The sequence below is a fragment of the Trachurus japonicus genome, chromosome 23, assembly GCF_045865225.1.
Source record: "Trachurus japonicus isolate A0001 chromosome 23, Traja_1.0".
NCBI lineage: Eukaryota > Metazoa > Chordata > Actinopteri > Carangiformes > Carangidae > Trachurus > Trachurus japonicus.
Window position 1 is genome coordinate 22,832,606 of NC_140929.1, and position 16,867 is coordinate 22,849,472.

The following is a 16,867-nucleotide window of genomic DNA, read 5'->3' on the forward strand; positions in this document are numbered from 1 at the left end:
TAGCCTCCGTAGCGTAGCTCTGAGCAGCTCGCGGCTCTGCTCCGCCGTTCTAAAAATAGCTTGCACCGACAATTAAAGGTAACGAACCTAGTCCTACAACTATAGGGATTATGGCAATGGGCCAATTTGCCAAAATGTTGAACTATCTCTTTAAAGAGGTTAAGGTCATATATTTTTCTTATGACACAATTCAATCGGATCACAAAATAAAATTTGGACTCCCATTCACTTTTTTCTAAATTGAGTTCCCATGGCGAGCTTCTCTTCCGCTTCGGCTCTAGACTGTAACCAAAAAAACACTAACCAGACTGGCTGTGTGTGTGTCCCCGACTTCCAACCCCCCCTCTGGCTCACAAAACAGGCTTGTTATTGTGATGAGTATATTCAATTAGACACTGCAAACGCCTCAGGCAGACGTCCACTTATATCAATCTATTGTGGCTCTTTGTCTGCCTGGTGACATTTTATTGGAGCATTACAAACACTCCTGGAAGCGCTGCCGGGCCTGGAGACAGACACAACACTGAGCACCCAGACTGGCTCTGCCCCCGCCCCCCCACCCGCCCCCGTCTGACTTTGTCATCTCACCTCACACACCTGCCCTTCACACACTGTACATGCAGCTGATAAGATGTGGCTCTTAGTTGTGGACATAAAGAAACCAAACCTGGCAACTAACACTCAAAATCTGTGCGTACTGAACCCTAATTCCCCAAGAAATAGCCCCAGCCCCCTTTTGATATTTCATATTGTGATTTCCTTACATCTCCTACATTTTCTCATCTTGTGTGATTCCTTCAGTGTGTCTCTGTCCTCTGCTTGCCGAGTTTCCCCCGACACCGGGGAGTCATCTTTTCATGCGGTGTTTGGACAAACTGACTTCGCTTCATGGTGCCATCTATAAATGTCATCTCCCCTGCAGCGTTTGAACTGATGCGGCTCCCATATCAGCTCGCTCCCACCTCCGCGTTTCACGGTCGACATTGCGGCGGCTCCGTAAGTCATGACGGTGTCGCGGCGAGAAGCAGCATGGCCTCTGAAACCCAGACAGCTAAATGGAATTATTATTATTTATATCTGAGCTTTTCCTGCTGCGACAAGTCGAAATGTCTTGCGAGGAAAAAGGTCTGCTTGTGGTTTTTAAATCATCTTATCCAGCGGGACGTAACCACAGGACTGTTTTAAATGGACGTGATGAAAAGCAAATCTGAACTTCTTCTTTTTTTCTTTTTTTTGTGTGTCAAAACAGCAAGGGGGGGGTAACAAGGTGGAGGATGAGGGGGCAGAGGTGGAGTGCAGGAGGTTTTGGGGACGATCCAGCTTATTCAGGTCACTGGGTTTGACAGAGGGAATGAGGATGAGGAGGGTCTGCGTACATGGGGAACTGCAGGGGGTCTCAGTCGCCTGGAGGGTGAGGGTGAGGGGGGGGTCACAGGAACTGTCTCCATGCTCATTTCATTCCAGCTCCACTCCAGGTTTAATTTCTCTTTGTTTTTATTGGAGCAGCTCTAAATGAAGACTCTGAAAAACCATTGGGTGGATGTGAGATGTAAAGTAAGCAGACACCTTATCTCAAAACAAATAACATAAGGAAAGAAGAGAAGGCAGACGCGGCAAAGATTAAAGACTCAGCTTAGTGCTATCTGGAGGAACACTACACAACAAGATGAGTTATATATTATGATGTGTGCATGTTGAGAAAGTCAGATCAAACGGCTTCATAAAAAATGTATAGCATCAACACAGAGGCAGAAAACACAGCAGCCCATTTCTGACCTGACATACTGTAGCTATAGGAATGGGCTGAATAAGAATAGATACAACAGGAAATTAACTCGCAGACACTCCCTCGGTATCACAACACCTTTTAAGACCTTAAATATTAATATAGTCTAAGCAGCCATAGATACCCTCCCATTACATAAATGTATTAAAATGAAGTAGTGGAGGTCAGAGAGATAAAAAGAAGCTGTTCTCCATCTATTTTTCATTTAACCTGTCTTCTTCTTTCTTTCTTTTTTTTTTTAAACAAGCTCTCCACATCTCCACGTCTCCCGGCCCCACTCCTTTCTATTCAAACATCCACCAAGCATCCTTTCACCGTCTCCGTCTCGCCCGCGCCCTCTGCTGAAATGTCCTTTTTATTAGGACATGACCTGTCGAGAAAAATCACCTGGCTGTTCTCTTTCTTTGTGTTTAAAAAATGTTATAAATCAATGACAGCTGAAAAGTTTGTAGAGATGCGTTTGTTTCACCGGCGAACACAAACACACACACGAAATAAAACATCCTTCCTTCGGAAAAAACCAACGCGCTCGCTCGGCTCCCCCCACAGCTGTTTTGTGTCCAGGAAACGTCTCAACGGAAAACCAATTAGAGTCAGAATCGTACTCCATCTCGTTAAATGTCTCTCATTAATGCCATTTAATTAAAATCTTATCTCTTGTTGTGGAGGTGCCAGCGCCCTGGCAACCGTGGCTGAGCCTGTTAGTGGGAGATGGAAGCAAGAGGGAATGGAAGGAGACCAGTTTTATGAAGTGGAGACAGACGGACTGCGGCCGACTGCCTGAACCCGTCTTATTAGCTAACATATTTATGCTGATGAGCATCCACAGTCTTTGTTTTTTTAAGTGACCCTCATTTATCCGGCGTTGTTGACTGAGCACATTTGCTTCCTCGGTTTTCCACTCTCACATGCATCGACACCGGGAAGCTGCGCAGCACAAGACAAATAGACTCTATTGTGCACCATCCATCTTGTGAGTACACTTTATTTCTATCACAGCTCGAAGGGTCATAGACTTGCATTAATTACAAAACTGAGCAGGATAAATGAGGCAGGCAGTGACCAAACTTCTGAGCTGAACAGCTTGTTTTTGTCTGATAGGTAAAACTATGAGACGTGAAACTACGTGTTGAACCATTTATTTTTATCAATAAACAATGGGGGAACTGGTGGGATTATAAATAAGTACTCTATTAATAATTAAATGTTGTTTTCATTTCATTTCATTCTGTTATAACCACATATCAGTTGAATGAAATGCTGTATTTCTTTTTTTGAAAAATAACCAACCAGCTCAGTAAATAGTTACCTTTAACCACCAAAATCGAGGGATTATGTGATGAAGGATTCCCTTGCACATGGCTAAAATTGGGCTTTATGAGGTCACCACGCCCCTGACCTTTGACCACGAAAATCTAATCAGTTTATTTTCCGGTCCAGACGAACGCTCGGGCCAAATTTGAAGACACTGCCTCAAGGTGTAACAGATTATTGAGTTCACCAGAAAACAAACCAAGACAGTCGGCAAACAGCAGCAGCAGCAGCAGTGACTGCAGCATACTCCATCTGGAGGATAATGCGCTTTAAAACCCTTTGCTCCCGAATGCTGCAATTCATATCAGTCACACATGATGGACACATTTTTAGATTCAGTGTGACTTAACCTTCCCTGGACAATCATTATCTCTGTTCAGAGACAGAGATTAATAACATTTCATTAAATGTCAGTCTAGTTTCTGATGCTATCTATCTATCTATCTATCTATCTATCTATCTATCTATCTATCTATCTATCTATCTATCTATCTATCTATCTATCTATCTATCTATCTATCTATAGTGTATCTATCCATCCATCTATCTACAGTGTATCCATCCATCCATCCATCCATATCTCAATGTGTATACAGAGGTAAGGGTGAACGTGGGTACATCTAAGCACTCAGCATTCAGCTCAGCCATGTGGAGGTGTGCTCTATCCAACATTGACCATTTGCACCAACACAGAGGAGAAATATAGAACAAAAGAAGTTGTTTTTGCATATACATATGTATATGTCTTTTCCAAATCCCCAAGGACTTTTTGGAAGCTGTTATTTTAAAACCTCAGTTGAAATCGTTGACCAGATTCTCCTTGTCTGTTGATGCCCCAGGGGAAAAAAAGCAATTGCGAATCAAATTGTCTCCGTTTAGAGAGAAGGAAGAAAGAAGAGACGCTAATTCTGTGACTCACCATTGATGACAGGGGTGTACACTACGATGCCAGCCAGATTTGGGTCAGACACTGTTTTGTCCAGGATGAGTCCTCCAATGCTGCAGAAACACAACATAATTAGACTGTTTACTGGTGTTCCAGTGTGTGTGTGTGTGTGTGAGACACAAAGGGGCACGGAGAGAGCAACAGAGCTTTGTCTCCATCTAAATGCCGTCCACAGTGGATCTGTTCGCTCCTTAATAAATGACACTCATCTGGCTGTACTGAATGAGAAAGACAAGACAGGGAGAGAGGGATTTCCCATTTGTTTTTCAGCTCCTGTATCCAGAACCAATATTTGTATGTCCCCCCCGCCCCCCTTATTAAAGAGCCTGAGAAATGTGGCATCACCTGCACTCCCACTGGCAGAGGGAGCGAGAGAGAGTGCAGGTGAGCCACACCAGCCATTCCCTTCCCCGCCGGCTGCATCTGTTAAAGCTGCCAGGCTCAAGGGGACCCGAGGGTGCATGTGCTCGGGTGCTGCAATTTGTTTGGGGAGGGGGGGGTGAGTCATCAAGCGAGCCAGACGCAGAGGAGCTGTTCCTTCCCCTTTGAAGACTAAGCACACATATACACAAACACAAACACAACACACACACACACCTGCTGATGACCATGGCGGTGATGACTGGCTCCCATCCCGAGTAGAGCAGGGTGCGGCTGGCTGGGTGCTTGGAGGAGATGACGATCCACAGAGGAGTCAGACACATGAAGAAGGCACAGACCAGTGACGACACGTACGGGTAGGAATCTGGGGAGAAGGGAGAAGAGACTCATTTATTTTTCCTCTCGGGGTGGTAGTTTGGGAGCTTTACTGCAGCGGGGGAAATGACAGGGAAGCCACACACACACACAAGTGCTGTTTGAGATGTGTCAGTATTGGTGCCAGTACAATTTTGGGGTATTAGTAATGCTATCTAAATTATACATTCTTCAGTACTTTGTACATTTCACTACACTGAGTTTATTAGTTTGAAACTGTTCACATGCTTCTCTTTACATATTACATCCTGAACTACTGCAGCGAAACACTGGATCCACATCTCAAGAGAGACGACCAGAGGATGTACCAGTACTTTTCCTGAAAACTTTCTGCTTTTAATGTGGACAGCACAAATGTTTTATTCTTGTTTTATCTGTTTTGACTTTTCCATTTATCAGTTGGTATGGGTCAGACACTTAAAATTGCTCTGGTGTCCTTGTACTGAACCAGGCTGGGATCTTAAAAAAGTCCCGGTCACTCCTGGCTGATCCCAGACATCCTCTGCAGGTTCAGCCTGAGTTCAGGTTACAGCCAAGTTACCTGCAGGACCAACAGGGTGAGGGACTCTTTTGTTCTGACTGCCACTGGCCTGCTGAATAATGCTCTTTAACTTTTGAATGTTGCTGTGCTTCTGCCATGACATTGTATGTTTTGTTTTGTATGTTTTGTTTTATATGTGTGAGACTGCTGGCTGTATTTGTTTTTTGTTTTTTTAACCTTTATTTTACCAGGCAAGACATTAAGAACTAAATTCTTGCCATAAAACACTTGTAGGGGAACAGGGAGAAACATTAAAACCCATTAAGCAGCAATCTGAGTCAGACTGAAATAAGACGGGAAAAAAAAAAGAATTCCACACAAAACCATCCAGCTTTAGTGTTTTTTAATAGCTTCCATTCATTTGATGCAGCAAATGAGAAGGAGGTCGTCCAAAGCAAGGATATGTAGTGTGATATAGTGTGATGACTATGTGTTGTACTTGGCTGTTGGTATTGGAGACAGTAGCTGGCTTAAATATGGAGGTGAATGACCGAGGAGAGTTTTATAGATGAGTGCAAACCAATGAATACTACTGCAAATGTATAAAGGAGGTCTGTATAACAAATCGCCCCTTATTGGGGATAAAAGTATTCTTTGACCTATTGTACCATTTGAAATTGTAAAACACCTGAAATTTAAAGGGATAGTTCAACATTTTGGCAAATTGACTCATTGTCATTGCCACAGAGTTGTTTTTGAGGCAAATTCATGCGTTCCCGTCGGGGGCAGTTTTTTTTTGGAGAGCGTTTTGGAGTTGTTGGATTGTGTATTTGATGAATTAGTCCATGAGCCAGACCACCAATCGCAATCGAAAGGGTGGGCAAATTCTTGTTGCTATTTTATTATTCCTATATATGTCCAGTTTATTAATTGGTATGATAACCTTCGCACAAGAGTAGCTTAACAATATTTATCATGCATTCACTATTTGGACCATAAAAATGCCATATACACCAATTATGGCCATTCTCCGATGTTGCACATTTCATAATTTGTGTGCCACTACTGATGATTTAGAGCGCCTTTGCAGTTAGAGAAAGGCCCTGCAGATAATATTTGTTTGCACCACTAGTTGGCGCTAATTCCACTGGGTGCATGAGGGAGCGAGGGGGAAAATCGGCTTTAATACTGCTGTTAGCGGGAAGTAGCAGAGGACTTTTGTGAAATCACATTATACAGGGAACATTTTTAATGGTTTATATATACATCCAAGGTTAAGAAGGCTAAGATGTAGTGAGTAAAGATGACATTAACATTATAGCATTACATGATAGGTTTAGGGTTATTTAGGGGGAACTGGGGCATTGTTCATTAGGCTGACTGCAGAGAGGAAGAAACTGTTCTTGTGGCGTGAGGTCCTGGTCCGGATGGACCGGAGCCTTTTGCCAGAGGGGAGGGGCTGGAAGAGTTTGTGTCCAGGGTGAGAGGGGTCAGCAGCTATTCTGGCTCTGGTCCTAGAGATGTACAGCTCTTGAAGAGATGGCAAGCTGCAGCCGATCACCCTCTGGGCAGAGTGAATGACACGCTGCAGTTTGGCCTTGTCTCTGGCTGTAGCTGCAGCACACCAGACTGTCATGGAGGATGTGAGGATGGATTCAGTGGTGGCAGTGTAAAAGTTCACCAGCATCTTCACAGGGAGGTGAAACTTCTTCAGCTGCAGCAGGAAGTATAGCCTATCCTCTGCTGAGGCTTCTTGGTGAGGGAGCTGATGTTCTGCTCCCATTGGAGCTCCTGGGAGATGGTGGTGCCCAGGAAGCAGAAGGACTCAACCAGGGTCGCTGTAGAGTCACAGAGGATGACAGGGGGGAGGGCAGGTGGGTCCTTTCTGAAGTGCACTATCATCTCCACTGTCTTCAGAGTGTTCAGCTCCAGGTTGTTCATGCTGCACAATGACACCAGAGGGTCCGTCTCACTGCTGTAGGCCAACGAGCCAACTCGTCCCCATCAGAGATGAGGCCGATGAGGGTGGTGTCAGCAAATTTCAGGAGCTTGACAGACTGGTGTCCAGATGTGCAGCTGATGGTGTACAGGGAGAACAGCAGAGGAGAAAGGACGCAACCTTGGGGGGATCCAGTGCTGATGGTCTGGGTGTCAGAGACATGTTTCCCCAGCCTCACGAACTACCGTCTGTCAGTCAGGAAGTCCGTAATCCACCTGCACATGGAGTCAGGCACATTAAGCTGGGAGAGCTTGTCACAGAGCAGAGCTGGGATGATTGTATTGAAGGCAGAGCTGAAGTCCACAAACTGTATCCTGGCGTAGTCGGAGAAATGAGCCGTCGGACTTTTCAGTCAGACTGATGTATGCCCCCCCGTCGACCCGCGTCAAATGACTCGGCAAGCGACGCGGGTTAAAATCGCCTTCAATCGGCTCTGCTCTGATCGGCTTGCAGTGGGAACACCAGACCCGGCTCAACCCGCTAATTTATGTGATGACATTGGGCGTTACGTGATGCCACATCATCGCACCAGTCGCGTCTCACGTAGGCTACCAAAACAAAGCTCTGCTTGCATTCAAGACTGGGATTTGAAGATCAAAGAACACTGACCAAAAAAGATTGAAAAAAAAGAAGCGACAGTCTGTTTAACTGACATGTTGTGCCGCGGACGTCCATCATAAGGCGGCCGCGGCAGACTCGCTGTCCTCCGTGGCGGGTGGCTGGGGCATGACACGGTGTTTCTCGAACTGCGAATGAAAGCGGGGCGACTGGTTTATGCGGGGGTTAGACAGACAGACCCGGCTCATTTTGGTCAATGGGAAAGGAGCCAAATGCCGATTGTTAGCGGGTCGACCCGCATTTAAAAAACCTGCGTCGACCCGCTGATGTTAGTAGGAAAACGGCTAGAGTTTGGGCCTGCAGCTTTGCACGGGTTCCGCCGTTTAAACAGTCTCTTCACCTCTCCTTCTTTGATTTGATTTGATTTCTATGATGGAGAGAGGTGTGAGAGGTGTAGGGGGAGGGTGGCACTTGGGTGTGGGGCTGTGTAGGTGATCCAGGTGTGGAGGAGCTGTTGCTGATCGATGGCTGGTGGTCGGAGGTGTGGGGGATATCAGGTCTGTCCCATTGTCTTTCAAAGCAGCAGTAGAACTCGTTCAGGCTGTTGGCCAGGCGTAGGTCGTTGAGGGACACTTGAAATACTGTACTGGCAGTATGCTCCACATTATTTGTGACAGAAGGAGCAAGCTCTTTAGTTGATTTTAATTGTGTAAAAAAGTATTTGTTTGTTCTTGTTATTGAATGAAAAGTAAAACACTCTAAAAACGTTGGCTATTTCATGTGTATGTTCTAATTTTTATCACATTTTCATTCACATATTCCTGAGGTGAGTCTGTTATTATTACAGTAGGGTCTTGATAAAAGAGAAAAACATCCTTGAAGTGATTTAGGCACTGAGTGGTCAACAAACAGCATAATACCGAACAAGCGCTATACACAGTTTTCAAGTTTCCACTCTACCGGTACACCTATTCAACACATGATAACCACCACTAAGCTACCTGTTTGCAATGGTTATCATGCCAAACTGTTCACTAGAGATGTCTACCAAGTCAAAAAAACAAACTAGAAATTGCCCACCCGTTCGATTGCGGGAGGCCAATTTTTGGGTCTTGGCTCATGGACTAAATGTGATGAGGGAAAACAAGAAATTCCACTAGCCTCCGTAGCGTAGCTCTGAGCAGCTCGTGGCTCTGCTCTGCTGTTCTAAAAACAGCTTGCACCGACAATTAAAAGTAGCGAACCTACTGCTATGACTATAGGGATTGTGGCAATGGGCCAGTTTGCCAAAATGTTGAACTATCCCCTTTAAAAAAAAAGTGTATATGCTCGTATGAGGGTTTTTTAAACTAGCAGAAATCTAAAATAGACCGTTTTTTCATATTCAAATGATGACACCTGTCATATCAGGCTCCAGGGAGCCAGTTCCAGTTGAGGAGTGGGGCAGCTGGAGATGCATCCTCACATCTAGTTGGAATTATACATACAGATTTATGCACTTGCATAACTGTTCTATGAGCCTTTCTAAAACAAAAACAAAAAAAACCCCAAAATTGCCTCTATTTTGTGCAAAGCTGCAACAGAAACCCGGCTAATGACATCATTTGTCTCCTGGTAAGGGGAAGTGTTACACATACAGTAACTCTATGACCTAGAAATGTTCAATAGGTTTTAACTGACAAAAATAACAAATACATGTGGACGTTTGTTACACATAACAGTACATTTGGAAATGTGAGTTAAATGACGGTGGGTGCTTTGGTGTTTTGTTTGGTTCTGGATGTAAACTAAATTGTTTATAAATGTGAAAATGGGGGTGATGATCCGCCGAGGTCCGGTGGTGGTTGAGTTTGAGTGAGAAAACTGTTTCATCTGTTTTGAAAGACGTGGTTGTTGAACGCATCTTGTTTTCGAAGCAATGGAAACGGTTCGCAGTTTAGTCCCTGTTGACCTCCGTGGAGCCGACTGCGTGAGATTTTAAGAAGCAACCGATTGTAAAAACAAGTAGAGCAGGGATGCAAACATGCTTTTTCAAATAGTACTTGTTTTTCTTTGGGCTCAGAACAACCTCCCCCGGAGCACCGAGCATCACACTCCGCAAATGGATTTTTGGACTTCCTCGCAAAACAGCAGACCCCAGACGGTTCAGACTGGCAGTCGCACCTCCTCCACTCAGCCCCTTCCTCTTCACACAATCGCACAATCACGGCAGCATTCCCAGACACGGAGAGAACTCTGCTTTGGAGTTTCACAACGACGACGCCATCATCGGCTGGAGAGTTTATATCGGGAGGGGAATAAATAACAGTTTTGGCTTTGTGGGGATAAACAATACACTCATCACACTTCTCCAGGGTGAAAAACTTTTTCTTTTAAAAAGCTAAATTCCAGTGCCAAGTTTTTGCAGAGCATTTGAATGCATCCTGGTGGAGCGTGACATGCACTAGTAGGTCTCTGCAGCGGGTGATAAAACTTGCCTTCAGTGATATCAGGGAGCTGAGGTGCCTTCACAGAGCCCACCCACCCACAGCCTGTTCATCCTGCTGCCTTCAGCTGAACCATACAGGCGTACTGTACCTGCAGCCACCGGAGCAGCTCCTTTCCTACCAACCACTGAATTCACCCTCAGTGGTTTGACTATCATGACTTAATTAGTTATTCATTCAACTTTTGGTTTTTGTGAGCACAAGAAAAAGGACTACATCTGTTACTGCGTTATAAAATCTTGTGCTACATAATGATAATTTAATTGAATATTCAATCTTTCTCCATTTTCCCTCCAAGTGTTTAATGTTGATCGAGCACCAGCTGCGGCATGGGAGATTTGTCTTCGCGAAACACCCCGTGAAAATGAGCCGAGCTTGATTTAGGTCAGGGAGTAGCAGAATCTGACATGTTTGAAAACTCTCTTAATGTTCAGTCATGGCCAGATGAACTCAACGTGGGCTCAGGGCATAAAAAAATCTCAGGCCCATCTTGACCTCTCATTCTCCCCGCTCTCAGTGGATCTGTGTGCACACAAGTACATCCATTACATGAAGTGCACAGAGCTGAATACACATCGTATCTTATACTCTGCCTGCAGCCCAAGAGACCCCCCCCCCCCCCCCTCGCTACCAACTTGCACATTTGCATATTTCCAAAATAAATGCAGATTTATTTGGGAATATGCACATTTTTAAACACACTTTTAACTAATACATTCAAGTTCTTAAAACTAGACCACAAAAAAAGAAATCTCAGATAATGTGGCTTTTGAGGAAAATAATCTCACTTTAATTTGCAATAAGTGATATCAGCACGTTCAGATTAACGGCTCACTAGTTAGAGACTCAACTCAATCAGTGAAGATTACACTTGGGTTGATCCATGAGACATAATGTCATCCGTGGTAAAGGTGTCAGTCCTGACTCATCTTTTAACGCCCTCGTTTCTTTAGTGCAAGCTGCTCTCAGTGCAATTAACACAAGTGCCTTTATCTGTGCATACAGGAGAAGAAGAAGCAGCATTCAGCCAGTTGACTCAGATCAGAATAAAGACGGGAAACTGGGGGGAAACAAAGATGCCTAATCCAAGGTTCCCACATTCCCTTGAAAATGATTTCAAGAAAAGAGTGGGAACCCTGCTAATCTCAATCTCAATCACTTTATTTGTCCCTAGTGGGGCAATTGGCTGTGCAGCAATGGGGAGCTAAAAGAACATACCAGACGTAGAACATGTGAGACAGGACAGAAAATATACAAGATTACGCAACAACCAATAGCATAAATATATAAAGTACACAATTTATAAAAGGGTTGTAAAGCTAAAAACACTAAGGATAGGTGACTGTTTAATAACTCCAAGAGGTCACAACACCCAGACAAGAGAATGTCCTGCACATACTGTAGGCTTCGGACAACATTGAGTATGATGATATCAGTATCTTCAACGATTTGTTACGTGATACAGGCCTCTCTGCAATACTAGTATCAATATTTGAGCTGGACTGCATTAAAATAACATTTTTTTAAATTTCTCTAATTTTGCTATTAGCGATAATTATCATCACGTTCAGATTAACACGGCTCTCCAGTTAGAGACTCAACTCAATCAGTAAAGATTACACTTGGGTTGATCCATGTGACATAATGTCATCCGTGGTAAAGGTGTCAGTCCTGACTCATCTTTTAGCGCCCTTGTTTCTTTAGTGCAAGCTGCTCTCAGTGCAGTTAACAGTGTCCTGTTTACTTTATCTGCACATACAGGAGAAGAAGCAGCATTCAGCCAGTTGACTTAGATGAGAATAAAGACAGGAAACAAATCTGCATAATAACTCCAGGAGGTCACTACACCCGACAAGAGAAAGTCCTGCACATAACTTCTGTGCAACAAATAAGATTTGCTTTGGACCGTATTGAATATGATGATATCTGACGATATATGGGGCAGGAGGGATGGATTTGTTTTTCTTTTCTTGTAATGTTTTTAATCTTGTGAAGCACTTTGTGTTGCTCCAAGCAGGAAAATTGCTATATAAATAAAATAAAGTTGAATTTGATATCAATATCTTTTCAGTTTCATTTCATTTCACTGCTTTGCTTACGATGACACTATGTCTTGGTGGGTGAGAAATACAATACAATCATTCTGTTATGCGATGCACCCCTGCAACACTATCAGTATCAATGTTTGAGCTGGACTGTATCAAGATAATATTTTCAAAATCTCCCAAATCCACCACTGCTGGTTCTACCGATAGGACAGAGACAATAATCTTCTCTAAAAATATTTCCTTAAAATGTAAAACTATTCCTTTAGGACCATACCCTTTCCCTGAGCCGGTAAATGATGGGGATTGGAGAGCGGTCTGCTCCTCCGTGACTATAATAATAAATAAATATGTCCTTTTTCACCGACTGACAGGGTTTCAAGAGTCGCCGTCATGAGCTGGTTGAATTCTCGAAAATGGAAAAGGTTGTTTCCCAGAGTCTCCATTTCCTGACTGTGAGATACACCAGCAGAACAAATGGAAAAGGAGATTTTTTTTTTTCCGTGGCAGAAATGTTTCGCTCCATCATCATTTACAGTAGATGCTGCTAGAATTTGGCATTTGGGGATCTGTGTGTGTCTGCCTCGCAACTTTTCCTCAGCATCACCAAGTCATGGTTAAAGTAACAGGAGAAGAGGACATTGCTTTTAATCCAGCCAGGTCTGCATTCCAACTGCATGTGTTTTAAAGGGATATTTCAACATTTTGGCAAATTGGCCCATTGCCATAATCCCTATAGTTTTAGGAGTAGGTTTGTTACCTTTAATTGTCGGTGCAAGCTATTATTAGAACGGCGGAGCAGAGCCACGAGCTGCTGAGTTGTTTTCTAGGTAAATTCATGCAAAGCCACTAATACGCGTTCTCGTTGGGGGCAGTTTTTCGGCAAGCAGTCTCTTTTCGGCACGACACCGGCTTTGCATTTACCTTACCAACTCTTTCTGGTAACGTTCTGTTATTATCTCATAGCGTGGTGAATGTGCAGGTCACAACTTGTCCACCAGAGCGTTTTGGAGTTGTTGGATTGTGTATTTGATGAGTTTGATGAGGGAAACCAAGAAATCCCATTAGCCTCTGTAGTGTAGCTCTGAGCAGCTTGCGGCTCTGCTCCGCCGTTCTAAAAATAGCTTGCACCGACAATTAAAGGTAACGAACCTACTCCTATATAGGGATTATGGCAATGGGCCAATTTGCTCAAATGTTGAACTATCCCTTTAAACAGGGATATTAGGAAGGGGATTATAGGAAGCAGAAGAAGAGAAGGTTTCTCCACTTTCTCTCTGCTGCCACGCCTCTTTTGAACAAAGTGCAATACAGCACAATGTAACTATTTTGAAAAAGTAATTAGGCTAAAGCACCTGCTTAGGGCCACCACCAGATGTTTCCAGCAGGATCCTGTTCCAAGCGCTAAATAACTGTCATTAGGAAACAGTCCCAGATTTATTATCTTGATGGTCTCCTAGCTGGAGAACAGAAAGGCCCCACAGTTCAGTTCAGGGTATAATGAGCTCTAGCAGAACTTTAGTCCTAAAATAAAAAAAGAAAAAAAAAAAGAGGGGAAAGCAGATATACTGAGTCACACATTTGGAAGGAGAGCCTTGCCCCACGGTGCCCCCACCTCCCCCCGGAGCAATGTTCCAGACGTGGACTCCGGGGGAATCTGACACCGGCTGTTACGGAGCCACTGGTGATCGGCCAAGCTCCCATGAATATCTACTAAGGATTAAATCGATTTTAAATATATAAATATATATAACCTGTGACTAGCTGCTTTTCGGTCCTTCCCGTTGAATTAACCAATGAACAAACGATTGATATTCCCCCCTCCATCTCTGGAGGAATACATTCTGCTAAAACGCTGTGCCAGGACAAAGAACGGCGCGGCTGCCAACTCCGTCCTTCAGCTGAGAAATGGCGAGAAGCCTCTAATGCGCGGGGACCGAACGACGGCCCACATAGTGATGAGAAGCACTTCATGCTTTATGATGACTGAAGTGCACACAAAAGCGCAGGATGAGTTTGCAAATGTAAAAAAAAAAAAAGAAAGAAAAAAAAAACTGCCAAAGAAGGGAGTAAAGATGATTCACTGCTAAAGGAGCCCCGTTTAATAAGAAAATGCCAATCAGTCAACGTGTTGGTGAGGTTACAGGTAATAAAGTTATTATTCTATTTTTTTCTGCAGAGACGATATCAGGTGACTAAGTTTGAAGCCCTTCCAAAGGCCATAAAATTTGGCAGTTAAGAGCCCTGATATCTCCCTCAGGAGTTGGTGCAAACGGAGCTGAAGGAGAGGGGACAATGCAGACAGTCATCACTCCAACTGAATTATCATTTGCTCTGTGTTTAAGCAAAACTATTTTATAATAGGTAATAATGTCAGTGTCGTGTTTACAGCTTCTTTCCATACACTTTAAATGGCATAGAGTAAATCCATTCCTGCATCTTTAAAACTGTTCGTCGCACCAGTTGGTGGCCATACATCACAATAAATGAATTATGCAATGCAATTAAAATATCACAGGGTATGGTAAAGAATTCATCTTTCTGTGTTGCAGCAGTGTGTCTTAACAGCGCAACATGATCAACTCGATGTGTGTGTGTGATCATGCTGCCGTGGGTGCAGCCGGTGTCTTAATAGTCTAGACCCAACCTGATTTATTTACTTCACTTTACTACCAGCCGTCTCTTCCCATTCATCAACGTCACGGATTCACTTCTCTTCCATGTTGTTGCCACATCCGCACACAAAACACACAACGCTGTGCATGCCAACACGTTTTGGCCCCATTACTTTGCGTGTTTGTGTGTGCTGTGCTCCGCCCCCCCAAAAAGCTCTCATTATTCCTGCTTTTATCTATTGTTGAGCACTCTCGCTAAAGCACTCTGTAACAATCCTGTTTGTTAAAACTAAAAGCACTCTATAAATAACACCCCCCACCTCCCCTCAGACCGAACTGGACTTGGCTCCTGCAGCCGCTCTGTGTCTCGCCGGCATCTCCTCTCGACTCGTGTGGTCCGCCTCAAAAAATTAGAGGCATTAGAGCTTCTTAGCTGCATAGATAATCGCTTGGTTTAAATTCTGTTTAGTAGAAAGTAAACTGAGCATTAGTTCCTATTTAGCGGCAGAGTGTCGGTGTGACAGGGGCCCGGGGAACAACGGGGCCACTGTCCTGAGAAATGATACAGCCAGAAAAACCTCACTGCGCCGAAATCTCAAGTGTGTTTAACACATTTAGCTCACAGGGCTCAACTGTTCCCTTCACAGCGGTGAGCATCTATGTCATACAATTAGAGCTGACAGCGTTCACTAAGTGTAAGACACTTTTCCAAGGGGAAACAGTTTCCAGTTTTTTTTTCTCTCTCTATATTAAGTAATACGAGGTGGTGGTGGTGCAGCGACACAGGTCTGGGTGTGACATGAATTATGTGGAATGTGCAGTTGGATGAAAACAGATGGTCTGTTCTGCAGCGGGGGAGAAGGAGAGCGGCTCCAGAGTGAAGCAGGAGGGACCTCTGCTGGTCGACTGAGGGACTGGATCACTGCACAAGAGCTGAACAACATTGACAACAGAGAGAGTGATACGAAAGCAGCTCAATACCTTCCTTTTATCCAAGCTTTTAATTGAATTTTATTTATCTCATCTATTTCTCTCCATATATATCTATTTGTGAGTCTTTTTATTCCAGGTTTTATTCTGAATCGTTTTCCTTTTAATTTCCTACTTTTAACTTGGTGTATTTATTTTATTACCACCTTTTCTAGTTGTTTACTTACTTCCAAACATCTCATCTTTTAACATTTTATTACTTAAAATTACTCAATTATGTTGTATTCATTTTATTTAGCTTCCTCTCTTCCATCCATTGCCTCTGTTTTATAGTATTTTACCAAGTTATTTTTATCACTCTCCTTTGCGTTGCAGCCTTCGGCGTTTCCTCGGTGCAAATTCATGAGATTCATGATGGTGTTTCCTCAGTTCCTGCTATTATTGCGTTCTTTTTATCACTTGCAGCCGTGTGCGGTGCATAGAAAACCGAAAATTAGACCAATCAGTTATGTTACACTCCAAAGGAGCCGTGTTTTCGCCGGTGCCTGTTAGTTCTGGTCCTGTTCGTGTTTGGACGGAATCTCCATAAACAAACAAGAGCTGGAAAAAACCCTGAGTCACATAAACTGACAGCAGCTCATTGATTGGACGGTTCTGGCAACAGTGGATCCATCCAACACCAAACATCCCAGGACTTGTTGCTCGCCATGGACGGACGGTTTCTGTATTCAACTACGTGACGCAACCTGTCCGCAGATGTCACAAAACAACCCACATTTCCCATAATTCCATCTGCTTCTTGCTGTCATTCCCACCTTGCTTCATCAAAACAATCCAACACTACGCAAATTCACTGATAGATTAGGACCCGCATTCGCATTGTGCAATGAAATAACGTCAGTTCTTGTGCTGAACACAGTGTACGGCCCTGAACAGAGGTCAGTGCTGTGT

At 43.8% G+C, this 16,867-nt stretch overlaps 1 protein-coding gene across 1 annotated transcript in view; it reads right to left on the reverse strand.

The window, feature by feature from the left end:
- slc41a2b (solute carrier family 41 member 2b) overlaps positions 1-16,867 on the reverse strand; it is a 48,766-nt gene that overhangs the window by 17,881 nt on the left and 14,018 nt on the right. Inside the window, exons 7-8 of the mRNA XM_085769597.1 lie at positions 4,644-4,791; positions 4,020-4,099 (exon numbers count right to left, since the gene is read on the reverse strand). Of these exons, the coding sequence (XP_085625723.1) occupies positions 4,020-4,099; positions 4,644-4,791 (228 nt within the window). The remainder of the gene's footprint in view (positions 1-4,019; positions 4,100-4,643; positions 4,792-16,867) is intronic.